Below are 18,458 nucleotides of genomic sequence, written 5' to 3' on the forward strand. Positions count from 1 at the left end.
AAAGAAATTGAAGAAGTTCTAAAATATTTTAATACTTTCCCATGGCCTAAAGTATTAAGGAATATTGGTCTAGTTATTATTATATTTAGTAAAATTAAACTTCTAGGTATACTGTATATGTAAGTAATGGTTTGATCTGAGGAAAACACTATAATAACTTGGGAAAAAAACAGCAATTCTTGATTAACTGACAGGTTTTTCTGGCCTTGTAAATTTTTCTAGTATATTGTTAAGAACATAGCAAGCAACACATTCAAAGCGACAATTTGCATAGATAAGAAAAGACAATTTAACGTCATAAGTCTTTTGGTATGTCTTTTAAGCTTATAGTTTATGAACCAATTAAAATAGTATTAATAGTACAAATAATAGCTACATTAATCAGTAAAACTTTACACATACTCTTAAACATTTATATAACATATATTTTTAAATATACAACAACCCTGTGAAGTATTTTGAATACCACTTTTAAAATGTATGAGTGACATAAGCCAGTTAAAGATAGACAAATATCACATGATTGCACTTAGTTGTGGAATCTAATGAACAAAGTAACCTGAAGTAACCTGACAAACAAAATAGATCTAGAGGTATGATGCATGGAACAGAATAACAGATCTCAGTGGGGGTGGTGGGTGGGAGGGGACAGGAACATATATGCATAACCTATGGATAAAGACAATAGTGTGGGGAAAGCCTGGAGTTAGTGGAGGGGGTAAAAAGGGAGAAAATGGGAGACATCTGTAGTACTGTCAATAATAATAATGTACAAAATGGCATACAGTACTTAAGTAACTTGTCTAAATTCTCATGTCTAGAAATGGGCCAAAAAAAACCCAACTCCTCTTCTGGATGCAAAGCTTACACAGCAGTTAATAACTTATCGTCTAGGTTTCCAGTCACCTGATGATCTGGCAATTTCCCCACCACTCACAGATGTCTGTGGTCCAGCTATTTTATTTTATCTTTATCTCATGTGATTAATTTCCCAAATGTAATTAAACTTCATCTATAATAATAATTTTGATCATTCCTGGGACTTAAAGCTTAGATTTAGAATATATGATTTGAATAAAGATTATTTTCCACGTGTGTACATTAGAGGCATTAGAATATGAATGTATGGAAGGTCATGTGAAAGTGGAAGGAGAAACTCACTTTACATTGGGTGCTTAAAAATAGGTGATACATCAACTCTAATCCATATTAATAAAAGCATAATATGCTAATTAGACCGGATGTCCTTCCAGACGACCTTCCGGATGAAGCCGGGGCTGTGAGGGAAGCCCAGGTCCTGGTTGCCAGAGGAAAGCCAGTGCTGGCACCCGGAGGAAGGAAGGCCTACTCTTACACGAATTTTGTGTACCAGGCCTCTAGTTTTAGAAATAAAAAGCTAGCAATGCTGTGGAGCAGGACCAGCAAACAATGGCAGGGAGATGAAGCCAGCCTGCTGTTTGTTTTCGGAAGTAATGTTTTACTGGAACACAGTCATAGCCATTCATCTCTACTGTGCCTGCGGTAGTCTGGGTACTGCTGTGGCAGAGTTGAGTAGTTGCAGTCAAGACTGACTCACAGAGCCTAAAACACTTCCTGTGTTGAAAAACACAGAAAAGGTTGCCAGCCTCCACTGTAAGGGCTTTCAGGAAACGAGGCCAGAGGTAGGGGGAATAATGTGAGGATGGTGGTGTAGTCCTGATAATAGATACGGCATCTGTTGATTTAGGGCAGTCCGTGTTCTGCCAGCCTTGCTGAATACGCATATATGCAGAAATATGGCACTTGTTACAAATAATAGGGTCATGCTTACTCCCTTTACATAGACACTGTCAGTGATCTAATATTCAGCCTTACCTTCTGTGTTACTAACAGAACTCAGTTTTGTTCAGGGTGGCACTTTGCAGAGTCAAATGTTCATCTCCCATCACTCCTTTTCATCTAGGAGTGGCCATGTGACTTAATTCTAGCTGGCACGATGTAAGTGGAGTCCAAAGAGGGAGCTTCCAGGAAAGATGTAGGTCTGTGGACTAAAAGCCATAGCTGGCACACATATGTCACCACTGCCATGTTCCTTTCTTGCTGCCTATAATGCAGACATGGTGTGGAAATGCAGCAGCTGCTAGCAACCACATGAGCAAAGGTCTTGCTAAGTGAGATGGAGCAGAGAGAGAAGGGCCTGGAACACATGCTCCAGTCCTGGCCTGCCCATCCCAAAACCTTTCTTCTGAAAATAAACCTCTTTCTATTTAAGCTCTTCCATTCAATCTCAGCTACATGAAGGTACATTGAACCTGAATTGGTACTTGGCCAACTTCTAGGTTTCTACATGGACCTAATAAGCAAAAAGTAGGACCTAATACTGAATCTAAAGGAACAGGGAGTTTCAGCATCAGATAAGAAACAGCCATGCCATTTTCCATGAAGTGCTTTGGTTTGCAAATAATACATTAAGTCCTCACTCCTTTCTCCTTTCACTGTGTAATTAGGATGCTAGTTGATTTTGCTATGATGGCAATGTTCCTTTCTGGCTGTGGTGTTGCTAAGAGTTTTCAGAGACCTAAATCTTGCTTGCCATCAACTGTGGAATCAATTCCATCTGTACAAGTTCTGATCAGTGGATAAAAGGAGATTGGACATTTTGCATTTAGACTTGGAGTTCTACAGAAAATCTAAAATTTATCCCCACAAAACAAGTTAGTTTTGTCAGAGTCTGTGACTACAAGTTGCCACAGCAGTTGTGATAATGACCACTGAAATAGCTCCAGGGAATATTTATTGAGCACTTAACATGTGTCAGGCATGGCATGCTGTTTGCAATAATTTCATGCTTGCATAATCATGAAGGCAGCATTAAAATGATCTTTGTTTTACAGAGGGTGAAACAGATATTTAGAATTAAGTAATTTGCCCAAGATTGCATGTTTAGTGAGAAGTGCAATTGGGAAATATTTCTAAGCTAGGCAGAGCTTTACCTTTTGAGTTTCCTTTTTTTTAATATAGTAAAAATACTAAAATCTGGATCAATATATTTGTTGAATCATTACAACAAAATAGTAGGTGCTCCAGAAGCCATTTGTTTGCTAAACCAGCAGTGGGGTTTGACCCAGTAGAGTAGATTGGATGTTATTATAATGTTCCTTTTATTTAAGAGATACGATTTGGGGATGGTCAAACACTATGAAGAGAAAAATTTTTCATAATTGCCTGGAAATATGGGAATAGCCATTTATTTATTCTAGAATCAAATCTCTAAGGAGTCCAACAGGTACATGCTTTTGAAAAGAAATCCTCTGAAAATCTCAAAATTATGTACATTAGGCATAGTGTGGATAAAGACAATGGACCGGTTCCAGTTAGGCATGTTTACCAAAAACTGAGAAACCTTTGTCACATGGATGGTGTGGAGTAGTCCAGGGCCATTTTCTGGAGTAGAAAGTAGCCTCATTAACTCAGCTAAGGAGTGGAGTTCAGTTGGAGGACCAAGCATGCTCGAGATATTGGGACAGTGTGAAAGAGTGTATTTTTCTCCATGCTTAAGAACAAAGTAGCCTGGCCTGTGTGGATCACTGGTTGAGCATTGACCTATGAACCAGGAAGTCACAGTTTGATATCCCATCATGGCACATGCCTGGGTTGTGGGCTAGAACCCCAGTATGAGGCATGCAGGAGGCAACTGAACAATGATTCTCTCTCATCATTGATGTTTCTATCTCTTCCTTCCTCTCTGAAATCAATGAAAATATTTTTAAAAGAACAAAGTAAATGATTAAGCAATAAAAACAGAAACTTTCAATCTGCTAATGAAAACATAACCACTAAACAACAAAAAAAAACACTGCTGGTAAAATACTTTAATATAAGCTATGAATCCAATAACCAATAAGAAATAAGACATGAATTTAAGTGAATAAACATTTGAAATTACAGATGTCACATAATAATACTAAAGCTAATATGATGAAAGATAAATAAATATATGTAAACATCATGGATGGCAGACAGAGGACTAATTTTTATTACATAAGGGCCTTTTTGTTTCTTTGTTTGTCTGTTGTTGTTTATTGAGGTACCATTGGTTAGTAACATTATATAAGTTTCAGGTGTCCAGCATTATAATTTGGTATCTGTATCACCAGCAAAATCTAGTTTCCATTCATCATCATATATTTCTCCCTCCCAACCACTCCCATAACCCTCTCGTTACCACCGTTCTGTTGTCTGTATCTATGAGTTTGTTCTAATTTTATTTTCTTAGTTTATGTTTTTGTTTGTTTTAGATTCCACATATGTATGTGTGAAATCATACATTTTTTGACCAGTTCCATCTGACATTTCACTTAGCATAATACCCTCAATATCTATCTCTGTTGTCACAAATGGCAATATTTTATCTTTTTAAGAATGAGTAGCAGTTCATTGTATTTATATATCATATCTTCTTTATCCACTCATCTATTGATGGATGCTTAGGTTGTTTCTGTATCTAGGCTATTGTAAATAAGCTACAATTAACAAAGGGTACATGTATCTTTCTGAATTAGTGTTTTTATATTCTTCTGATAAATATCCCAAAGTAGGATTGCTGGATCATTTATTTATTTATTTTTAAAAATCCTCACCTGAGGACATTTTATTTCCATTCATGTTTAGAGAGAGTGGAATGGAGAGGGAGAGACCAAGAGAAACACTGATGTGAGAGAGACACATCGATTGGTTGCCTCTCACAAGCCCCTGACCAGGGCCAGGAACCTGCAACTGAGGTACGTGTCCTTGACCAGAATTGAACCTGGGACCCTTCAATCGCAGGCCTATGCTCTACCCACTGAGCAAAACAGGCTATGGCGGGGATTGCAGGATCATAAGGTACTTTTATTATTTTATTTTTTGAGGAAGCTCTTCATTATTTTCCATACTGGCTATAACAATTTATAGTCCCACCAACAGTTCTATATGGGGCTTTAAAAAAAAAATATATATATATATATATTACACTCAAATTAAAATGGGGAAAATTATATTCAAGGAGATTCATAGACAAAAATAAACACACTGTAATTATCCCCTCCAAAACCTCAAATTTTACTAGTAATTTAAGAAACCACAAAGGAGGAGATACCAATGTTCACCTACCAAGTATGCAGGTTCAATAATCACAGAATTGTTAATGTGCAGAGCTATTAGCAGAAGAGTATATTCCCTTAGGTTTTATAGGAATTTGGCAATATCTATTAATATTTAAAAACAAACATACTAATTTGTTGGACAATATCTATCATAGATAACTATTCTATAGGTACACCCACATGGATATGGGAAGATGTAGGTGAAAGAGTGCCCACTGCAGTATCATTCATAATATTCCAAAATTGGAAATATGCTTAAAGTATGGATAAGGAAGTTTTCAAATAAGTGCTTCTTCAAAACATACACAGATACCCTTTGCAACCTTAAAATAAATGGATTTGTATGTATATGCTGACATACAGAGATCTCTGTTATTTTTGTAAGAAAAGAGTTTTCAGAAATGCATTTGGAATAGCCTTCATTTTGAGAAAATAAGTGTGTATTGCAGAATATGTGTGGTTGACATGAATACTTAATTTAAAAATGTCAGTTTTTAATACTAATAAAGGCCAACAGTATAGATAGGAGACAACAAAATTTTCCCCAGTATATGGTGCTCTATGAAATCACTGTGCTTATCATAATCTCATTATCTGAGTCTTGAATTAGCTAGTAATTTTTTAAAAATGTTGTTGTCGTTGTTGTTTTCTCTCCTTATATCTCGCCAGTTCTCTCTGGAGAGAGGGAGAAAGATTGAAAGCATGTAATCTACTGAGAAATGTTGGTAGTGGCTAGTAATAAAATGGTAAATAAAACAATGACCCTAAGTTTGAGCAGCTTGCAGACATAAAAACAGAAAATTTTAATGTAGTGTTTGATAAGCAAAATATAGAGGAACTCTGGAGTGGGCAGAGTCTAGCTGGCAGATAAGAGAAGATGTCCTCTGTGAATCTAAGATAATAAATAGGGGTTTGTCAGTTGGACAAAAAAAAAAAAAAAAGGGCATTTCTCATAGAGAATACAATGATGAAAAATACTCCTCCCTTCCCTGTGAGTTGAAGGGAGTGTGTGTGTGTGTATGTGTGTGTGTGTATGTGTGTGTGTGTATGTGTGTATGTGTGTGTGTGTGTGGTGTATTTAAAGGTGGATAAGCAGGATCATCATGCAAATGATGAATTCCCTTCATAGCTTAGCAAAATATGCTATGAAAATACAGAGAAGATAGCACCAGAGACTCTCAGGGTGCACAGTTTTTTATCAGATTATTATTTCTTGTGTATCTGTAGTGCTAAGTAATGGTCATGGAGCCCTCCAAGTAATTGCTGTGCGCTATACTGCCAGGGAAAAAGCCTAATGTGCTTACATATTTCTTGTCAGTGAGTAATATAAGCAGGCAAAGTCTCTGGGATTCTGGATGGTTTAATAAAGAAAGATACAAAATAAACTGTAGTGGTTTTCGATGCATGTTTTAATAAAGTTTTTCTTTATCTCTCTGATTTACATCATGTAATTTCAACCACTATCTAGGGAATCATATCCCTGAGGGCAGGGTTTTTTTATCCAGACACTTTGGACTGCATAATTCTTTGTCTTGGGAGCTGGCTTGTGCATTGTAGGATTTTAGCAGCATCCCTGGTCTCTGCCCACTAAATGGCCATAGCATCCTTCCCACTGCTGCCATATCATGATGTGTTCAGGCATTGCCAAATGCTCTCTGCGGGGCAAAACTGCTCTCAGTTGAGAACATCTGTCCTAGGGAACACACAAGAGAAAAGAAGGAAAACATTTTGAAGTAGAATCATGAATTGAAGAATATGGTATTTTTCACATTTATAGTCTCTTCCAAAAAGAATGCCATAATGTTAGAATGTTCATGTTATATATTTTATGAACAAAAACCATCCTGTCTGCCCAGGTAAGTATTTTTTATGTTTAAATATTAATTGCCACATTCAAATGCACAATGTGATGACAACAGCAGCAAAAACATTTGAATAAGTTTTCTGTGCTGAAAGAACAGTTGCATGGCTACTTTAATGGCACGGCTCTTATTTAAAAATAATTACATTTACCTTTTTAAAGCATTAATTGAGAAAAGGATCATTTGAATCACGGTCAGTGTCTAGTAAGCTATTGGCTGTCATATTGCTTTTTTCATTATTTATCTAGAAACTAGAGGCCCAGTGCACGAAATTCGTGCATGGTGTGTGTGTGTGTGTGTGTGTGTGTGTGTGTGTGTGTGTGTGTGTGTGTGTGTGTGTGTGTGTGTGTGTGTGTGTGTGTGTGTGTGTGTTCCTCAGTCCAGCCTGCACCCTCTCCAATCTTGGACCCTTCAAGGGATGTCCAACTGCCCAGTGGGATTGGGCCTAAATGGGCAGTCGGACATCCCTCTCACAATCCAGGACTTCTGGCTCCCAACCACTCACCTGCCTGCCTGCCTGATTGCCCCTAACTGCTTCTGCCTGCCAGCCTGATCACCCCCTAACCCCTCCCCTGCCTTCCTGATCCCCCCCTAACCACTCTCCTGCCAGCCTGATCAACACCTAACTGCTCCCTGCTGGCCTGATTGCCCCTAACTGCCCTACCCTGTAGGCCTGATCACCCGCAACTGCTCTCCCCTGCTGGCCATCTTGTGATGGCCATATTTGACCACATGGGGGCAGCCATCTTGTGTATTGGAGTGATGGTCAGTTTGCATATTACCTCTTTATTAGATAGGATGGAATCAGATTAAACAAAGTGAACATATACTAGTATGGACAGAATGACAGCGTGATGATATGAAGGGCCAGTGTAATCTGAGTAGACCACGAAGAGACTGGTCCACATTGTACTGATGCACATTTAACATTTTCTCCTGTGATATACAGTCCATGATCGTCCTAACTGTGATGACTTTACTATCTTCTATAAATTATTCTATAGAAATGCTTTTTAAATTTGGTTTTACTAAATGTCTAGTTTTTCAGAAATGAGACTAGGAATTGAAAAGTCAATGATATTGTCATGTGGAGCAAAGAGGAACATTACCATGAATTAAAATTATTCCTGCTTTTGGAGTCAGCATTTAAGCTCTTGTGTGGCAGTTTAGGAATGAAGACAGAAGGAATGAAATTGTATATGCAAACAGTATTGCCATTCTCAGATGAAAAGGGTGGTATATGTCTTAAGACATTTAGTGATGTTACAAGGACATATTATTTAAAAAGTTCCCTTCTATTTGTATGTACATATACCTAGATTTCTGCAACAATAGTCTTGCTTTCACCTGGAATCAGGAGTGTTTACTATAAATTTAAATATGGTTGCATTGCAGTCACTTTAAATTTTTTAAAAATGCATTATATCTGAAGTTGTTTCAAAGGAAACCATACCAAATCACAATCCAATTTGCCTGAAAATAAATGTCATATCTTCTTTGTTTTTCACTGAAACATATTTATAAGAAAATATATAAATCTCTACCTGTTCTCTTCTGTATATTAATAAATATACCTATAATTGAACATTATTTAAAAGCTCTTTAGAAATGATAACATATGATATAAATAATGTTTTTAATTTACTAGAGAGATCAACATATTACTTGATATGAAAATTGCATGCATTATTTAAAAACTTTAACTTCCATTAATTACTGAAACTTAGTTTGGGATATATAAAAAAAGATATAAATTTCATATAGTAAAATTTCTACTATATGAACCTTAAGTTCTGCGAGGTTCATTATTTGGAGATGTACTGAAACATCCCTAATCATTTTCCTGTCGTCTTTGTTTCCCTCTCTGATCTCACACCCACAGGCTCATTTCTATTTGCAGCTGTGTTCTGTGTTGCACAGCAACAAGTAGGGACACCAGCTGTGCTTACTTTATTGCACTGTTTGTAGGGGGACTGATTTAGTTCTGCCCAAACATCTAGGGAGCTTCACCCTGGATCTCTTCCAAGATTCTAGTAGACGTTTTTAAATCACTACCCTGGGGCATAATCTTCCAAATGAGGCCATTTCTGTACTTGTACATGGTAACTTAGAGTGCATTTGCGTCCTAACACAAGACAACTGATAAATCATAAGTTGTACAAAAATGTCTAAGGTTCATATTTTTTTCTTCTCATTTTCTATCCTACATCTTTTTGTCTATGTCAGTTAGCTATTGTGTAACAAACCAACGTACAACTTAGTGGCTCAAAAAATCATTTTACAGCAGACTGTCAGAAAAACAAATTAGGAAAACAATCTCACTTATAAATCCATTAAGAACTACAAAATACTTAGGAATAAATCTAATCAAGGAGGCAAAAAATCTGCCCAATGAAAACTAGAATACATGTCTACAAGAAAATTAAAATACACACAAATGGAAAGATATTTCATGCTCATGGATTAGAAGAAATAATATTGGTAAAATGTCTATACTACCCAAAGCAATCTGTAGATTCAGGCCAATACCTATCAACATCTCAGTGGCATTTTTCCAAAGAAGTAGAAAAGTCAATATAAAATTTGTATGGAACCCCTAAAGACCCAAAGCGGAAGAAATCTTAAGAAGTAACAAAGATGGAGACATCACATTTCCAGATTGCAAACTATATTACATAGCTAGGTTAATAAAAACAGTATGGTATCAGCATTAAAACAAATACGTAGGTCAATGGAACATGCTAAGTGAGACCAGAAATAAACCTATGTGTATATCTAGTCAGGTAATCGCTGACAAAGAGCCAAGAATATATAGTGGGGAAAGAATAATCTCTTTGTCAAATGGTGCTGGGAAAATTGTACAGCCATATGCAAAACAATAAAACTGGACCCCTATCTTATACCACACACAAAAATAAACTCAAAGTGGATTAGAGAGTTGGGTGTAAGACCTGAAACTAAAACTCCTAGAAGAATACATATATTTTAATGACACTTCTGTTTAATGGTTGATTGATCTACCAGGTTATATTTTATGATACTTCTGATTCCTAAGTTTCTCTATTAACTTTTATGAAAGTAGACTTGATTTGGGACTCCACAGAATAACTGATTAATTTATAACATAAATTACTCTATTGGAATAAATAGTTTCACCATAAGTTGAACCCAATTCACAAATCACTGCCTTAGAGTATATGCTTCCCAAATTCCATTCTAAAAATTAGATGTGCAATAAACTCTCCCAAGCAGATGCATCTGGACTGCCCTGACATACTGCCAAGGGAGAAAACAAGAAAAAGGCAGGATATAATGTGACTATTAAATAGGATTCAACAAATCATGAATGAGTGGAGCAAAAGAGTATATGGGAAAGAATGGCATATAGCATAATAGACAGGCCCAAGCTTGAATGCTGCCTTCTCCAATTGTCAACTGTAGAACCTTTGAAACCTCAGTGCCTACATCTGTAAAATGGTTTGAAATGTATTTTTTTTCAATAGGTTAATCTCATTATTCAAATAAATGGCATAGAGCAGAGGACTTTCCATATCATTGCCATTCAATACATTTAATTTCATAATTGTTTTTTTTATTCAAGGAATATAATATAAAATTTACTTGAGTAATATGAAATTTAGCATTAGGCATTCCTATAAAAAATGATATAATTGAAGATACACAGAGATTAACACTAGCCAAGATTTAAAATAGAAGAGTAACTTTTGTTTTGGTACCTAGTTGTTTCATAAGTGTTGTTGAAAAGGATTTTTCTTTAATCAAATGATTCTTGGGTGAATACTCAAAGCATTATAGAATGGCACGATGACTAGAACCCTGTGCTATCGCTCTGTTTGGTGAAATTACAGCCCTCCTGTGTAGAATGACATTTAAACTATAGCTTGATGACTATTGCTTTTTACTTTCTCTGGAAAAATCTTCTGAGAATTAAGCCTTAAGAGATTTCTTCAGAGAGGTACTCGCAGGCTTCCTAAGTCCTCATCTTATTTTTACCCAAATTTCTGTCTCCACATTGAGTCACTTGAGAGTCTATCAAAGCTGTGAACCCTGACAAGTCATGCATAACGATTTGCGATCTCAGAGAATATTTGCTTGGTATTAAAATGGCTTATTAAATATTTCAAATCGGTCTTCAGAGACGTTCAAGAAAGTCCACTCTTTCTGCTTCTCATTGGCATGTAACTTTATAAAATGTGTGCAATTTATAAAGCTGTAGTACAAAAAGAAAGTGAATCAAAAGAATGACACAGGGCAATCCGCAAAGGAAACAGGATTTCAGTTTTATTGTAGAAAAGATATCTTGAAAGCTTTTTTATGTACTTAAATCATTTTCAGATTTGTATAAGACATCAGCTGAGGGACGCTGATCCGTAGCATGGGAACAGTTAAGAGTGCACCATAGGAAATATTTACCAAGAAAAGATTATACACTAAGTAACTAATGAAACTTTGAAATGCAATGCTTCTGTATTGTTTTTAACGGAAACTGTTGTGAAAGTTAAGAAAACATATAGCACTTTTAAGTTGTTTTTTTTTTTCTTAATGAAAACTAAATATGTAGGGAAGGGACTGTTGATTTAGTATCTTTTGACCAAATCCATATAATAATTTTCATAAAAAATGGAATTATTATTTTAATATTCTGGTGGAATAATGATCTTATAGTTATCACTTTATATATTTTCATTTGCAAATCTAGCACAGGAGAGGATAATAATTATTTCTTTTCTACTATCTATGCAATTAGGGCACAAAGCATGAATAAATGAATTGAATGGTCCAATATAGGACACTTTACATAGACATAGATATATAAATATTAATGATTTTTTTCACTTAAACTTTTAACCAGAAATAAAAATTCATTAAAATGACCAACATAACTCACTAATTTATTTAAAAGTGCCAACAGGCTATATTACAAATAGTGTCTAATGTTTTAAAAAATCAAATACTATTGCCTTAGGTGGTTTGGCTCAATGGATAGAGAGTCAGCCTGTGGATTGAAGGGTCCTGGGTTCAATTCTGGCCAAGGGCACATGCCTGGGTTGTGGGCTCAATCCCCAGTGTGGGGTGTTTAGAAGTCATCCAATCAATGATTCTCTCTCATCATTGATATTTCTATCTATCTATCTATCATCTATCTATCTCTCTATCTATCTATCTCTCCCTCTCCCTTCCTCTCTGAAATAAAAATAAATAAATAAATAAAAATAATAAAATACCATTATTTTTTGCTTACATTAATTTTTCTCTTGTGAGATTAACTTCTACTTTTATCTCATTTATGGTGTATCTGGTATCAAAATAGTATAGGAAATTATGCCTCATTTTTCCTGGACTTGTAACCTCAGACTCTTGCTCAGAATCTGTTAAAGGAACAACCGTAAATTCTGAGAATAAATGTCATTCTTCCCACTGCAATTGTTGCACACTGTGTTAGTTTGCTAGGGCCGCTGTACCAAAGTACTACCAAGTGGGTGGCTAAAACAGCAGAAGTTTATCGTGTCACTGTTCCTGAAGCTAGAAGTCTGAGGTCCCGGTGACAGCAGGCCATGCTCCCTCCTAAGTCACTGGGGAAGGATGTGTTCCAAGCCTCTCCTCTGGCTTCTAGTGGTTTGCTGGGCATGCTTGACTTCCCTTGGCTTGTGGAAGTATCACCCCAATCTCTGCCTCCATGTTCATATATACTTCACCGTGTGTGTGTGTGTGTGTGTGTGTGTGTGTTGTGTGTGAGAGAGAGTGTGTGTGTGTGTGTGTGTGTGTGTGTGTGTGTGTGTGTGTGTGTGTCTTCAAATTTCCCATTTCTATAAGGACACCAGTCCTGTCGGATTAGGGGCCCACTCTACTCCAGAATGATCTCATCTAAACCAATTACATCGACAGTGACCTTATTCCCAGGTCATTGTACTGGAATTTAAAACTCCAACATATAAAATTCCAGGGGAAATAATCCACCTCATAGCACATACTTTAAGCGTTCTTATTTTTTGATTACTTATATGTTTTAAATGAAAAAGAAAGCATTTTTTCTAATTTAAATACTTCCCAAAGCACCAGTGGTTCTTATAATTTTCCCATCTGAACTTAAAATTAATTAGAGTGTAGGTAATTTTCGTTTGGCCTGAAACTTCCTTGTTAATTCTCTTTGGTAAGAAATCCTTGAACACTTGAGCAAGAGATTTATTTTCCATCCCTGTTGTTTATCTCTCCTGCTGCTGTCTCCTGGGGCAAGCTGACTTTGCCTTGCTCTGTGCTATGCATATACCTCTGCTCCCTTCAGCCAGCTATCTGTTACTCAAAGTGGCAGCCTGATACCTTCAGATGCCACCAAAGTACAGTGAGAGAGGCAATCTGCTGTTCCTTGTTTCACACACAAATAGAACCTCCAGGTACCCGTGAGGTCTGCAGCACAGAGATGTGTTAAGGACTGTAGTTTGTGACCCGAGTAGAGGGCTATTATATTTTCTTTTCTTCCCCTAAAACCCTTTCCTGCTGTTTACTTAACTCTTCTACTTTAACCATCACTCAGCCAATACCTCCAGTCTACCTTTCTTTCTTTTCTAGCTCCTTTCCTACCTTGTTCTTTCTCGTCCATTTGTCACTGCATTCATGCTTCTCAGCTTTCACTTAACAAGGCTGGGTTTTATAGACACCTCAAGCCAAGCAGAGCACGCTTTCTCCTTCATGCGGTGATCCAGCCCATCACCATCAATGAGGTGTGATCTTGTACTGTTTCTTTTTCTCAGCTTTCTCCATGAATGGTTGCTTGGGGACTATTTTAAGATGTTAAAAACGATTTAGACTTAAATCACTATTGCAAAACCAGAGGAGTTTCAAAAGCTTGTGATTGTATAAGTGTGGCTTCTTAATGGCCACGGTTTTAGAACATTCTATCCTGTTTTCTCTTTTTTGAATCCTAGTCATCCCTATAAGCCAAGTATTATTAGCATTTTTTCCTATCAGGTCAAAGATTTTCCTGGTAATATTTTATAACCTGTTATCCACTGTTATAGCCTGACCAGGGAAATTACTACAGATTTTAATTAGTTTTAGTGAGGTACCAATGAAAATGTCTCCTAAATCAACATTTCTCTGTAAATATCTACCTACTGGCATTCTCTAAACAAGTTGGAGAAATGAATATTGGAGCATGTGTCATCAATATTCTATAATAGTAATAATCATACTTAGTAGTGGAAGAGATAGTTTACATATGATTAGCTCTGGTAAGTACAATAAAGCCAGAACATGTAGTGCTAGAATCTGAAAATTCATGGTGCACACAAATAAGGCTTTCTAAGAATGGACTAGCACTGAGGCAAAAAGACTTTTTTTTTACTTTTAATTTTGAGATCATAGATTCACATGCAGTCATGAGAAATGATATGGAGAGATTCCTTATGCCTATATCCTTTACACAGTTTTTTCCCAATGGTAACATATTGCAAAACTATAAAATGATATTATTATTAGTGGATGTCCTCTGTGTCCCCATGGTTGCCTGTAGAAGTGGGCTTCCTGCGTGCTGCTAGAATAAGAATTTCTGGAGGTCCCCACGGGAGGATGAGGTATTCTTGAAAGTTTTATTTCTGTGGAATTAAGCCCCTCAGTTTCCAAGGTCCCATCTCTGGCTTTTTTCACTGGGTATAATTCTCTGAAGATTCATTTCAGTTGTCACAAATATCAATAGTCTGTTTATTTTTATTGCTAAGTAGTTTTTGAGAGTATGAGTTTGTTTAATCATTGCCCCATTGAAGGCTATCTGGGTTGTGTTAATCTGAGAGCTACTATGAATGATGTAACTATGAATATTTGTAAACAGGTTTTTATGTGAACATATATTTTTATTACTTTAATATGAATGCCCAAGAGTACAACTTGCTGGGTTATATGGTAAATGTATGTTCAGTTTTACAAGAATCTGCTAAACTTACATTTCCAGCAGTATAAGGGTGACCTAGTTTCTCAGCATTCTCACCAGCATTTGGTGTTGCAATTGTATTTTATTACCCATAATTAGAGATTTCTTTTAGAAATAACACAGTCAGTCCTCCTTTTCTGGGTATGCCTAATTACTAATTATATTTCTGCTTAGAATATCAATGTAACAATACTATTTAGCCCAGAATCATAGCGTATTACTAAAAGTCATACATTTTTGGTCTGCTAATAAGAATTTTCAGTTGCACTTCTCATACTAATTCTTTTAAGTTCTCTAGGATCCCTTGTAGGCAAAGGACAAGCTTTGTTTAAAGTTCTGTTGGAATTTAGACTCATAATAGGTGTGTCATACCTACATATTTGAAGTAATTACTAAAATTAAAGACTGACAATTGTCAGTACTTCCATAGTCAAGTACCAAAATGAATGCAAAAATTTATAGAGGCTTACTTGGTTGTGGAAATATTTTTGTTTGATATAAAACCTGTGCTAGTAGGTAGAATTTTCTAGTGTGGCAAATTAAATATCAAGTATGCACTTGTAGATGACTCATCAAATACATGTTATAAATAAATGAGAGCTCTTAACCACTAATTCTACAGTGGAGTTGTATTGCCCTTAATAGATGGTTGTTATGTTACACTTAGATCAGTTTTATTTGGGAATAACTGGATATTAGATTGATTTATCTAACCATTCAAATAATGTTTAAAAGGTGTAAACATAAAGAAACTAGCATAATAGATCCAAAAAATTAGTACCACAATATAATATTTTAAAGCTTATAAATTACTTTAAAATGCATTTTAATCACCAAAAAGTTAGTGTGGTAGGAAAATTCTGATACCCATTGCGTTAAGATAATTATATTGGTACAGTGTAGAAGAGACTAAAAGAATGCTAACTGAACCATGGGAACCCGTTGGGAGTCTCATTAACTGTCCATGTATGAAATTAAAAGATCATGAATGACGGATATGATTTGAATGGGCTGTTTTGATGGTATTAATAATAATTTGTCAACTCAATCACCTCCCCAAACCATTACACCCCTGGTTTTCTGAACAGTCACGTAGCAGGCAATATACACTCTCATCACAACTTTGACTTTGCCCCATAATTAACACCAATTTGACTTTTAAACATCAATCCAACCCAAACCTAATTATGTGAGTGTTATTAGCATAGAGAGTCATATCATATTCTATTTTGGACTCAGGCAAAGAAAGTAAGAAATAGGTTTGGCCGATAAATCGAAGAATTAAATTTAGTGGGACAAATCCATTATGGTTCTCTATGGATATCTCAATGTAACTCCTTCTGTGTACAAGTTACTCACATGCTGAATGTCATAACATACTAAAATTTGTTTTCCTGAATGCACAGGTACCTCTGTTCTGCAGGTGACAGCTACCGATGCAGATGACCCTACCTATGGAAACAGTGCCCGTGTGGTTTACAGCATTCTCCAGGGACAGCCCTACTTCTCCGTAGATCCGAAAACAGGTTAGTGCATTTCTCTATAACTTGTGTGCAGGTGCATGTACAGGAAAGAAAACAGTGTTTTAATAATTGCCCTTGAACAACATGAGTTGGAATTATGCGGATTCACTTAGATGTGTGTTTGTTTTTTCAATGATTACATACAGTACTATAAATGTATTTAATTTCTTACTTTCTTAATGACACTTTCTTGTCTCTAGCATACTTCATATAAGAATACAGAATATAATACATATAACATACAAAATATGTGCCAATCAACTGTTTGTATTATCAGTAAGACTTCTGGTCAACAGTAGGCTATTAGTAGTTAAGTTTTTGGGGAGTCAAGAGTTATCACATATTTTTATAATGTGTGCAGGGGGGATCAGCACCTCTAACCCTTGCATTGATCAAGAGTCAGCTGTATTTCTATGTACTCTTCTATATCTGACATTGTTATTGTAGCACACTTGAAAATGCCCTCACTTTTCTAAAACAATGTGATTGAATAATTAAAGATAAATTAACAGCTTTCCTCGGGACTTTGATCATCCAATATTCATACCTACACCAGTAAAAGCTCCTAATATTAGCTTATTCCTGTAACAGTTAGTGAAATACTTTCTCCTTAAAACAAACATGGGGCATCATGGGAAATGAGATTTTTCAAGTTTATTGTATGTTTTATTTACATATTAGTTTTAATTCTTTGCAAAAGAAGGTAAATGACTTAGTTTGATTATTTTATATTTTATTTGAATTTGATTATCACACAAGTTGTATATTACATTGGAGAATTGTATTGAACTGCCATTTTTTCCTAATGAAAAATAATTTTCAGCCCTTAAATATTGTATTAATGATGAGAAATTAACTGAGAATAAATCCAAAGACATATCAACATTTTTTTTCAGGAAAACATGAATCTGCCCTTTTTCCTCTCTATTTTTCTGGCCAAAACAATCATATGCTATTATATCATTTGATGTGATGCCAAAATGGAAGTGAAGGATATTCAATAATGCATTATAGGGTTATGTTACAACAGCATAATCTAAAAACCACTAAAAGCGCTGGCCTCATTGACAATTTGTTAATAAAAACTTGGCTAAATATAAAACTCATTTTTTAATGTAGCCAGCTGTACAGTACCAATAAGTCTCAAATTTACTAATAATTTCAAAGATATACATAATCATGAGACATAGATGAAGTTAGGAGAGAGATCCAGGATGTTCCTAAGTCACATTTGATGCCTTCTAAGTAAGGTTAACAAGTGGGGTCTTCAAGCAAAGGGCACTACCACAGAACTAGTGCAGAGAGCCACCTTTGGTCCTAACTACCCCCTTATATTCATATACATAATAAACAAAATAATTTTTCTGGAACCTTGCTCCACAAGTCTGTAGACTCCAGGTTTGTTTACCATTATCTTAGACAATGAGGTACATCTAACTGAAGAGATGTAATAGACAATAACACTTCCAATGATTAATACCATTAGATTGCTAAGAGTATTATCACCATCATATTTACAAAGAGATTCAACTAAGTTACTTGTTCTCTTTCATCCTTGTCATGCTCCAACACAGAAGTGAAGAATAGATATCAGGCATACTGTTTAGACCCATAATTCTCATAACTTATGAATAAAATAATGAAGAATATATGTGGATATGTATATGTAAATGAAAAATATACACACATATATACACTGAGTGTCCAGATTATTATGACCACCCCATCAGTACTTCGTTGGGCCACCTTTTGCCTTCAATACTGCGGCGATTCTTCTTGGCATTGACTCCACGAGATGTTGAAAGGTGATGTGAGGAATCTGACACCATGCCTGATGAATAGCACTGTCCAGTTCTGTGAGATTTGATGGTTGCGGAACCAGCTGCCTGATGGCTCTTTTAACTTCGTCCCACAAATGCTCAATTGGATTGAGATCTGGTGATTGTGGGGCCACCTAAGCAAGGTAAAGTCTCCCTCATGTTCTTGAAACCACTCCTACACAATA

General features: G+C 35.9%; 1 protein-coding gene across 7 annotated transcripts in view; it reads left to right on the forward strand.

Annotated features, from left to right (window-relative positions):
* The window catches only part of CDH18 (cadherin 18, type 2), a 686,463-nt gene that overhangs the window by 508,873 nt on the left and 159,132 nt on the right, over nucleotides 1-18,458 (forward strand). For all 7 annotated transcript variants that reach the window (XM_014546326.1, XM_005874484.2, XM_014546327.1 and 4 more), the window contains one exon: nucleotides 16,337-16,456. In XM_014546326.1, the coding sequence (XP_014401812.1) occupies nucleotides 16,337-16,456 (120 nt within the window). The remainder of the gene's footprint in view (nucleotides 1-16,336; nucleotides 16,457-18,458) is intronic.

This window comes from Myotis brandtii, unplaced genomic scaffold (genome assembly GCF_000412655.1).
Source record: "Myotis brandtii unplaced genomic scaffold, ASM41265v1 scaffold440, whole genome shotgun sequence".
Classification (NCBI taxonomy): Eukaryota; Metazoa; Chordata; class Mammalia; order Chiroptera; family Vespertilionidae; genus Myotis; species Myotis brandtii.